Below are 10,469 nucleotides of genomic sequence, written 5' to 3' on the forward strand. Positions count from 1 at the left end.
TGGCGGAGTGGGAGGCAGCGGGAGGGCGGGGTGGGGGGCAGTGGGAGGGGGCGGGGTGGGGGGGCAGTGGGAGGGGGCGGGGTGGGGGGCAGTGGGAGGGGACAGACGGGAGGGGGCGGGGTGGGGGGACAGACGGGAGGCGGTGGGGGGGCAGAGCGCACCCGGGCCAGGGCTCCGTGCAGGGCCTCCCTCTCGCTCTCCGCGACGTCCCGCTGGAGCTGTGCCATGCTCAGTGCCTCCCGGGCTGAAGCCAGCTCCTCCCTAAGCCTGGAGACCTTCTCTTCCAGCTGCTGCAGGCGGCCTTGACTGAGGACCCAGACCAGAGGGTGGGGGTCTCTCAGGGTGAGCAGTGGCTGCCCCGTGAGATTTCAGGGAGGAGACTGCCTGCGACCCCCTCCAAGCCCAGGAGGAGCATGGGGTTCCCGGGAGGACCAGGGTCGCAGGGAGCCCTTGGCTTCCGGCTTCGTTTCTGGGGCAGAGGAGGCACAGGTGCCTCGGTGGGGGGAATGGGGCCCCACATCTGCTGGGCCCACAGAGTGGGAGATGTGCCCCCAGGGGGCACTGGGTCACGGGAGTGGGGTCTGGGTCTGGAGGACGGTGCAGGCTGGAAGGAGCCTGCAGAGCCCCTGCCCTGTCGGGCCGCCCGCACCCTGAGATGAGACTGCAGAAGCAGACCCCAGGCCCAGGGTAGCAGCGAGGGGTCTCTCTTGTGGGAGGGGCCCTGCCCGCCCAGCCGCTGCCTGCTCTCCATCACACCTGGTCTCCAGGGCCCTGCCGCTCCGCCGCCTCCACAGAGCCAGCTCCTCCCTCTGCTCCTCCCGCAGCTCCGAGGCCTCCAGCCCCCGCTTCTCCGCATCTGCAGCGCCCACCTTCCCTCTCTCCACCATCTCCAGAGCAGCCTTCTCCCTGGGGATGGATGGAGGGGGCAAAGCTGGGGCTACCCTGGACACATTCGAGGTGCACAGCACGCCTTGGTGGGCAGTCGGAGCTGGGTGGATGCCAGCCCCGAGACCGCATGGGCAGAGGCAGCCCCCTAAACACACAGGGTCTCACTGGTGGATGCGTCCCACCCCGGCTCCTGCTCAACCAGTGCCCACGGAACTCTGCTGGAAGGAAAGGCCCCTCCCCGCCGGCGTCCCCTCCCGTGACAGCAGTCCTGGGCCCTCGGGGTCCCACACGCCCTATGCAGGACCGGGCAGCCCCTTCACTCCGTTACCTCCCCAGGAGCTTGCAGGACGCCCGGCACTGCCGCTCCTCCAGCCCCCGGGCCTCCAGCTGGCCCCGAAGGGCCTCCTGCTCCCGAGCCCGCTCCTGCTGTGCGGCCCACAGCTCCCGCCGGCACTCGGACAGCTGCTCCCGGAGCCTGGCCGCCAGGGCCTGGGAGGACTCCAGCCGCAGGCATAGCTCCTGCCCGGGTGGGTGCAGTGTGGGCCCCTCAGGCAGGCTTTGCCCACCGAGGCCCACCGGGACTTACGACTCCGCAGGAAAGACACTGGAGCCCCTCCCTGGGGCCACCGGGCTCAGGCAGTCCCCATAAGTACCCTTCAGCCTGAGAGGCTCACGGCTCTGCCCTCAGGGAGACCGGGGTCCCACGGGCTTTGGCTGCCCACCTGCTCCCGCCGCCGCCGCCTCTCTATGGCTGCCCGCACGGCCCGCAGTGTGGGGTCCTGGGCAGCTGGGGAGTGGGTGCGTGGCAGGGATGCCCCTTGGTGGGGGGACGTGGCATGTGGGGGGCTCCTCTGCGGGCGCTGAGCCTTCTCCCCTTCAGTGCTGGGGCACAACTCATCCTCCTCCACCACCTTCAAGGTGCAGAGAGGCCCAGAGCGCAGGGCGGTGATTTGGTGGCGATCGTGCAGTCCCGAGGGTCCCTGCAGGCCACCTCCCCCTTCGCTACCAGGGGTACAGGCGAGGGGCCGCCCCTTCCTGATGCGCCTCAGAGTGCGCTGCAGGGACCCCACCTCACCCTGCAGGCCATCCTCTGCCATCCCCAGCTGCCCCTGCACCAGACTTCCTTCGGCGGGGGAGACCCCTGAGCGCGGCCGACAGACTCCCGCCCACAGCCACCCCTGTCCCATCCACCAACCAGGCTCTGCAGGTCGGTTCTGAGGGCAGTGATGGTCCTTGTACTCTGCTCATTCTGCTCTGTGAGCTTCTCCACCAGCAGCGTTTGCTCTGAGAGCCTGGAAGGAGTCAGGGGGTGGGAGGTGAGGGGCAGGGCCCAGAGGACGGGCACCTGAGCATGCCCTGGCTCTGCCTGGGTCCCTCCATGCCGTGGCCCCCTGCCGCTGCTGGGTGACACCTCTGAGTGATCTCCGTCCCTGGTCTGAGCACGTGCCTCTCCTGCTCCAGAGCCTTCAGTGGCTCCCACGGTCTCAGGAGCCAAGGCCTACACCCTGACCTTCTGCAGACTCACGTGCACTGACTGGCCCAGGCTCTGCCCTGTCCTGCGGCACAGCAGAGGGAGTGCCCACCACAGGCCTTTGCCCGGCCAGCCCTTCTGCTCAGAGCACCTGTCGCCATCAGTCTAGCAAGGAGTGATGTTCCTTCCTTCTTCCTAAAGACCCCGGGTTCCCCTTCCTGTGGCTCAGGCCCTGGCATGCAGCCCCTGCGGCTGTCCAGCACCCGTGGGCCCCCACACCCTGTACTGCTCCTTTGGGGCTGGGCTGTGGTGTATTTGACTCAGCTGGACCCCCAGAGGAGAGGGAGGGCTGTCAGCCTGGCAGGGTGTTTGTGGCCAGGGGGGCCTTGGACCCCAGGTTGTGAGGCATCGGCCCCACGGCCAGCAGGTGAGGCCTCCACTGGGGAGCCGCTCCCCACTTTCTGCTGAAGCTGCCCTCGGGAGACCTCTGAGCCCCCAGTGTGGATGGTGGGTCTGAAACCTTCCACAATCACGTGGGCCTCACAGACCCCCCAGATGGGGCGTGGGTGTCCTTCACACCGGGCAGGAGGTGGCCTGGTCCCTCTCCATGCCTTGGTTTTGGAACGGTTTGCCCCAGGTGAGCCCTTGTCCCTGGAGAAGTGTTTCTGCTTGAGTCCTAAACACTCCAGTTCTGGGTGCTGGCCGCGAGGACACCGTCCCAGTGAGCTTCCTGCCGTGCTCCCTGAAACCCTCACTGTGGGAGACCCCAGTGCCACCTCCTGGGCATTAGGGGAGAGCCCTGCGCCTCTGGGACGGTGATCCTGAAGCGTGTGCAGCACGTGTGACATCAGGGCCCCACCTGCCCTGGACCCATTTGACCACATCCGGGAGCCACAGCTGCTTGGCTGGCTGGGTGGGCCCCGCCCCCTTGGGCCCTCCCTGTGCCAGCCTGCCGGCCCTGGGTGCCCACCTGGCCTGGAGCACCGCCTTCTCTGCGTCCCTGGGGCTCTGCAGCTGCAGCATCTCGCCAAACTTGTCCTGAAGCTGCTGCCCCAGGGTGCGGGCTGTGCTGCTGGCGGACAGCCGCAGGTTGGAGTCGAGGTTCAGGCAGGCGGTGTGCAGGCAGCGGGCGGTCCTGGCCGTGTCTGCCTGCAGGTCAGCGAGGCCCCTGGGTGACAAGGGCGGCACCTGTGGTTGACTCAGGACCCACCAGCAGAGGGAGGGCCTGGTCCCATCAGCCCCGCAGAGGACCTGCTCCCTGGACATCCCAGTAGAAGCCCCCAGTGCATGGCACTGATTGGTCCCATGTGTCACCAAACAGCAGGAAGGCCGCTGGCGGGGAGTGAGCAGGGGCGGGGCCGGGCTGCACACTTCCAGCCTCAGCAGCCTTCACTGAGACACCCACCCTCAGCCCAGACTGCTCCTGGGAAAGGGGCTGCCACGCACCTGAGGGCTGGCAGGGGAGGGTTGGCACCAGGACTGACTCCAGCGTGGCGCTCAGCAAGGGCTGCATGGAGCCCAGAAGCTCCACCCAGGTAGGTGTCCCCCCACAGCGTCCTTGCCACCCTCCTCTCATCTCTCTTTGGCGTCCCCCACCTGACGCCCTGGCCCGTGTGTCCCTGTCCCCAGCCGCCCTCCTCGGCTGCCTCATCACTGTGCGTGCCGGTCGGTCCCGGGTGGCTGCGGCCAACAGGTTAGGACCCCACTGGGAGCCGACTCCCCACTTTCTGCTGAAGCTGCCCTTGAGAGACCTCTGAGCCCCCCATGTGGATTGGGGGTCTGAAACCTTCTATGATCACAGCGGGGCTCACAGACCCCCAGACGGGGCGTGGGTGTCCTTCACACCGGGCAGGAGGTGGCCTGGTCCCTCTCCCTGCCTCAATTTTCAAACGATTTGCCCCAGGTGAGGCCTAGCCAGGGCCGGGTGAGGAGCCAGCCAGGAGGGCTGCTGCAGCCACAGGAGGGCCCCTGGGAACCCCTTCCCCTCTCCCCGAGGGGGCCCCCAGGCACCCCTTCCCCCTCCCCGAGGGACCCCCGGGCACCCCTTCCCCCTCCCCGAGGGACACCCCGGGCACCCCTTCCCCCTCCCCGAGGGACCCCCCCGGCACCCCTTCCCCTCTCCCCGAGGGCCACTGGGCACCCCTTCCCCTCTCCCCGAGGGCCCCCCCCCGGCCCCCCTTCCCCCCTCCCCGAGGGACCCCCCGGGCACCCCTTCCCCTCTCCCCGAGGGCCCCCGGGCACCCCTTCCCCCTCCCCGAGGGCCCCCGGGCACCCCTTCCCCTCTCCCCGAGGGCCACCGGGCACCCCTTCCCCTCTCCCCGAGGGACCCCCGGGCACCCCTTCCCCTCTCCCTGAGGGCCCCCGGGCACCCCTTCCCCCCCCCCCGAGGGCCCCCCGGCCCCCCCCCCCCCCCCCGGGGCCCCCCCGGGCACCCCTTCCCCCTCCCCGAGGCTCCCGGGCACCCCTCCCCTCCCAGATGGCCCAGGTGGGGTGGCCGGCACTCACCTCTCCGTGACTGTGCGCAGCTCAGCCAGGCCTGTCGCCAGCACCACAGCCTGTCTCCACAGGAGCAGGAGGTCCCGGGCCTTCCCCAGGCCCCCTGGCTGGGCCTGAAAGCAAGAGGCCTCCCGTCTACTTCACGCTGGGGCCCTTTACCCTCCCTGAAACCCACCGTTTTCCAGGTGCCATGTCCCTCTCCATGACGGCTGGAAGTGGACCCGGCACCCCAAAGCCCCCACATCCCCTGGGCGAGTGAGCCCTGGGCTCCCCTAACCCCACCCTAGGGCCACACTGTGCCCCTCCCCAGAGAGGACCTGGGGCACCGCCACACCCAGCCCTCCAGGCCGGCCCATGTGATGGAGGGGGTGGGTGGGGCGCGTGGGCCCTGAGGAGGGAGGGCACTGGCTCGGTCTCAGCTCCCCAGGGCCCTCAGGAACTGCTCAGGCTTAGAACAGCCCAGAACCAGGACGGCCCCTGATAGGGCATGGGGCAGACGCTTCTGCAGCACTCGGCTCCTGCCTCCGGCTCCGAGGGAGGGGACAGGCTGCCTTCTCCAGCACAGCCTTTGTCCTCACTCTGGGGCTCCTGGAGATGTCCCAGATGTGGGTCATCTTCTGACACAGAAGCGTCAGAGGCCTCAGCACTGGGGCCCCGGCTTAGCAGGGAGGAGGGTGGGAGGCCACTGCGGAGGCGAGGCCAGTGACGAGGCTGTAAGGCAGCGGAGGGGAGGGCTCCGTGTCGAGGCAGCAGTGGGGATCGTCTGTGCTCAGCGGGCCCAGCCTGCAGGAGCTGCGACGGCCTCAGGTCTCCAGGCCCCACACGCGCCATCTCCTGCTCACCCACCTCAGGAACTCGGGGGTGACCGTGTCCCCACCACCTCTCCCTGCCTGCGGCAGCCCCAGCCCTGCTCTCCAGTTTGCCTTCAGGTCGAGCATTCACATCCTGCTGTTCTCCAGAACCCCCCCAGAGGACCATGGTCAGAAGCCAGCAGAAGCAACGGGACAAGACCGTGAAGAACTTCAGGTAGTGGATCATCATCTGACTTTCATGAAGCTTTCCTGACCCTCATCTGATCCCACACCCAAGGTTCCCCCCAATAAGCCCTCCTGGCGGTACACACTCCGGAGGGTATGCCACGCCGAGCCCGTAACACCTGGCCACATACCCTCAGAGCACATGCCACTCCGTGCCTGGTATACAGGGGTGGACCCTTGCTTCAGCCACACCGCCTCCTGCACTCTGACTGTGTCCATCAAAAGAGCAGGCTGACGCACTTCTGGTCACACGGAGGGGCGGCTGCCAGATTAACCCGCCCATGAACACACGAGACTCCAGACTCACAGCCTCTTCCTGAATGCACGGGTGGGCTGGCCTGAACGGCTGGAACACTCAGGCCAGGAGTTGGTGAAGTCATGGACCATCGGGGAATGTAGGCAATTCTTGCTAAGTGCAGGTGTGTGCACACCCACACACACGCACACATGCATACACATGTGCACACACATACACACATGTGCACACATGCACATGCACACGCACATGCACGCATGCACACACAAACATGCACACACACGTACACATACACGTGTGCACCCACACATACACACACAAATATACACATAACAAGTGTGCAGGCATGTACACGCACACACATACATATACATGCACACACACATATACACGCAAGTGCATGCGCACATACACGCACACAAGTATACACATTCATGAGGGTGCAGACATGCACACACATGAATACACACATGCATACACACATGTGTGAGCACACATGTATACACATGAACATACACATGCACACACAGGAATACACACATGCACACATATGCACACATACACATGCACACATACACACGTGCATGCACACATACATGCATACAAGTATACACACACGAGGGTGCAGGCATGCACACACGCATGCATGCACACACATGCATGAGCACACGTGTATACGCATGAACACACACATGCACACACACAAGTGCGAGTGTGCAGGCGTGCACGTGCGCGCGCGCACACACACACACACACACACACACACACTGCCCTGCAGGACATAAGGAAAACTGCCCATCTAGAATGCCAGAGTTAACAGAGAAAAAAGTCTTCCTCACAGATTTGGAACCACACTTAGACTTCACACAGTTTGCAGCTGAATTCACACAACCAGGACAGTCTCAAGAAAACTCAGGCTGAAAATGTGCTTCAATGTGGCCCCAAAGACCGTTAGAGCCCCTCAGCATCTACCAGAAGCAAACAAAATCCCTTCCTGGAAAATACTGTATTCGCCTCACGTTTCGAAGAAACTTCGCAAAGGTCTAAGGAAAATAAGCAGCTCTTAGTTAAAACGTAAAAAATCAGCAAAGGCACAAGGAAACAAAGGACCATGAGCAGAAACCAGAAACGACAGAACCAGACCTTAGAGAACCTCAGGCATTAGGTACACATGGGCCACAAAAAGATGATGGTAAGCTTGCTCCGGCAAATAAATAAGAGGCTTGAAAATGTGAGTTAAGAAGCCAGGCAGGGAGGCTCACCCCTGTAATCCCAGCACTTTGGGAGGCTCACCCCTGTAATCCCAGCACTTTGGGAGGCTCACCCCTGTAATCCCAGCACTTTGGGAGGCTGAGGTGGGTGGATCACCTGAGGTCAGGAGATTGAGACCAGCCTGGTCCACATGGTGAAACCCCGTCTCTACTAAAAATACAAAAATTAGCCAGGCGTGGTGGCTCCTGCCTGTAATTCCAGCTACTCGGGAGGCTGAGGCGGGAGACTTGCTTGAACCTGGGAGGCGCAGGTTGCAGTGAGCTGAGATTGTGCCACTGCACTCTAGCCTGGGTGACAGAGCAACTGTGTCTCAAAAAAAAAAAAAAAATGTGAGTTAAGAGTAAGATATTCACTATTTGGGAAGGAATCAAACAGAACTCTTGATGAAAAATACAATATTTGCAATTTAAGCTAAGTAGGCAAGTTTAACAGAGATTAGACATCAGAAGAGAAGACTGATGGACAGGAGTGGAAATTTGAAGAAATGACCTAGAATGTAGTCCAGGGTGGTAAAAAGAGCAAAACCGTGGACTGTGCATGAGAGGCAGCGTAGGGATGGCAAACACACGTCTAGCGGGGGCTCAGAGGACGGGGATGGACGGCGAGCCCTGGCAGCGTTTAAAGATACTGACTTTCCGAAAATAACAAGTGACACAGAGGCTCCGAGAATCAGGAGGCGGAATACACAGAAATCTACACGCAGACATGACCCCGGGGTGCAGCACCACAGCCACGCCGGAGCCGGGTCTTAAGAGCAGCCAGGTGCGGAGACGCGTTACCTGGATGAGGAGCCTGTCGAATCCAGGCGGCCTGGAAGCTGACTCCGCAGCAGCAGCGGAAGGGGAAAGAGAAAGCAGCTGTTCAGAGTGCGGAGAGAAAACAGTGTCCACCAACCAGCGAGAACGGTTCTCAAGGACAAAGGAAGTAAGACCCGGGCGATCCCCTGGCAGCCTGAGCCCAAGGACCCTCGCCTTCCCGCAGGTTTGTTCTCACGCAGCGGTCATCAGGTGACCTGCCCAGCGGTCCGAGGACGGGGACCAGGCAGTGGGAACATGAGATCTGCCTCAAATGCCTGGAGCCGAAGGGCTGGCACAGGTGGTGGGTTCTCGCTGGCAGCCCGGCTCCCAGTGACACCCTGCAGAGGCCAGCATTCCCTCTCCAGGTGTAAACTTTGGCTGCTCAGTCTGACACCTGCCTTTCAGGAGCCGCAGCCGCCCGAGGTTTAGGGCTGGGACCCGGCCCGAGTGGGAGGCGAGTGTCGCCCCTCTGGGACATGCCTGTCCGAGGGACGTCTGTGGAGGCAGCCTGAGGCTGGAAACTCAGCCGCCCCTCCGGCTCCCGCCTCCATCCGGCGCAGCACACCTTTCAGGGGGACCCTCTTCCTGGGGGACTCCTTGCCCGCGGTGCCTGTGGCGTGCAGGTACCCTTTGCTGGAGGGCTGTTGGAAACACCTTCTGCCCCAGGGACTGCCTGGCTGGAGCGCCACATTACCTAAGGCCACACCAGCTTCAGGACCGGGGTCCCACAACCACAGAAATATCCGAGCAGGGCACGAACACCTGGGCGTCTCCCTCCCCAGGGACTGATGCCTGGAGCCCTGGGCTCTGACCCCCGCATGGCTCAGGGCTTCAGAAGCTGGAGTGGGTAAGGCTGCAGGGGATCTAGAGGGCCACCGCCAGGCGCAGCCCCAGGTTCCTGCCAGGGTGCCGTCTCCTGAAGTCTGGCCAGGAGTTCAGCCTATGGAGATAACCCGCCTCTCAAACAGTGTGGCCCACACAGGAGCCAGGGTGCGCCCCATGCCCCTTCTCAGAGCCCCGCCCTCCTTCTCTGGCTCGGGGAGGGTTGGGGCGGACCGGGGAGTCCCTCACCCCACAGACTGCTGTGGCCAGGCCGCGCTGGGGACATGGCACCCTCTCCTGGTCCCCGCCCACTACCCACCACAGGCACCCAGACAGGGGCCGCCACGGGGTGGGTGAGGGTGGGGCGGACCTGTCCCTGGGGCCGGCGCCTCCGCTCCAGCTTGCCCTGCAGACGCCGCATGCTGCCCATCGTCCCCGCCAGCTCCCGGGCCAGTGCGTCGTTGGCCTTCTTCATGTGCTGCAGCTGCTCCCGCAGGAGGGCGTTCACCTGGCACAGGCCGGTGCTCCTGGACAGAGAACCCACAGGGCACAGTGGGGCTGGCGGCCTCTCCCAAGAGAGGCGCTCAGAGTCCCCAAGTCAAGGAGCTTCGGTGGAGTCCCAAACCCTCTGGGTCCGTCCAACCCCAGTCCAGGTGCATGGCCTCCACTCTGCCCCCACCTGCCATGGGCCCCACAGGGAACCCAAAACCGAGTGCCAGCATCAAGGTGGTGCTCCCAGGTGCCAGCCCAGTGCCCTCCCGCCTTCCTGTAACACCTGCCTTCTGCTCCCCCCAGCCCCACCCTGAGCTCCCCTGGCTCTGCCTCTACAACCTTGGCTCACTCCTCAGTGCCTGAGACAAGGTGCCAGGGTGGAGGAGGCGCCCTTCGAGGGGCAGGGTGACGTGTTGGAGGTGGAGGAGGCGCCCTTCGAGGGGCAGGGTGACGTGCCAGGGTGGAGGAGGCGCCCTTCGAGGGGCAGGGTGACGTGTTGGAGGTGGAGGAGGTGCCCTTCCAGGGGCAGGGTGACATGCTGGTGGGGGCCCTGCTGCACCCTGGTACCTCCCCCTCGAGGAGGTCTGCACTTGTTGGAGTGGGGGTGCAACTCCCCCAGGTGGGTGGCCTGCTCCCGGGAGCCCACGCCCCGCCAGGTCCCCCTGCTCCTCTCCACCCACCGGGCCTGAGCCTCTTCTTGGGGATTGCTCTTCCCTCTCAGAACGGGTTTTCAAAACCCTCTCAGCACTTTTGTTCCTTGTCCGGATTCCTGGAGGATGAACCAAGTGTCATATTCTACAAACAATTTAACCTCCCACGTCTGGGAGACTAGCGGGCCTTGGTTACGGTGGGGACTGGGGCGGTGTGTGGGGCCGGGGCGGCCTGGGGGCCGGGGTGGTGTTGGAGGCCGGGCTAGTGGGGGGGGGGGCCGGGGCAGG

The 10,469-nt window shown here is 64.1% G+C and overlaps 1 protein-coding gene across 1 annotated transcript in view; it reads right to left on the bottom strand.

Annotated features, from left to right (window-relative positions):
* Nucleotides 1-10,469, bottom strand: part of CROCC2 (ciliary rootlet coiled-coil, rootletin family member 2) — a 78,391-nt gene that overhangs the window by 51,253 nt on the left and 16,669 nt on the right. The window contains 8 exon segments of the mRNA XM_032269548.1: nucleotides 162-306; nucleotides 757-906; nucleotides 1,217-1,407; nucleotides 1,611-1,799; nucleotides 2,084-2,180; nucleotides 3,330-3,527; nucleotides 4,865-4,968; nucleotides 9,410-9,566. Coding sequence (XP_032125439.1) covers nucleotides 162-306; nucleotides 757-906; nucleotides 1,217-1,407; nucleotides 1,611-1,799; nucleotides 2,084-2,180; nucleotides 3,330-3,527; nucleotides 4,865-4,968; nucleotides 9,410-9,566 — 1,231 coding nt within the window.

Source organism: Sapajus apella, unplaced genomic scaffold, assembly GCF_009761245.1.
Source record: "Sapajus apella isolate SASKATOON/1434 unplaced genomic scaffold, GSC_monkey_1.0 scaffold194, whole genome shotgun sequence".
NCBI lineage: Eukaryota > Metazoa > Chordata > Mammalia > Primates > Cebidae > Sapajus > Sapajus apella.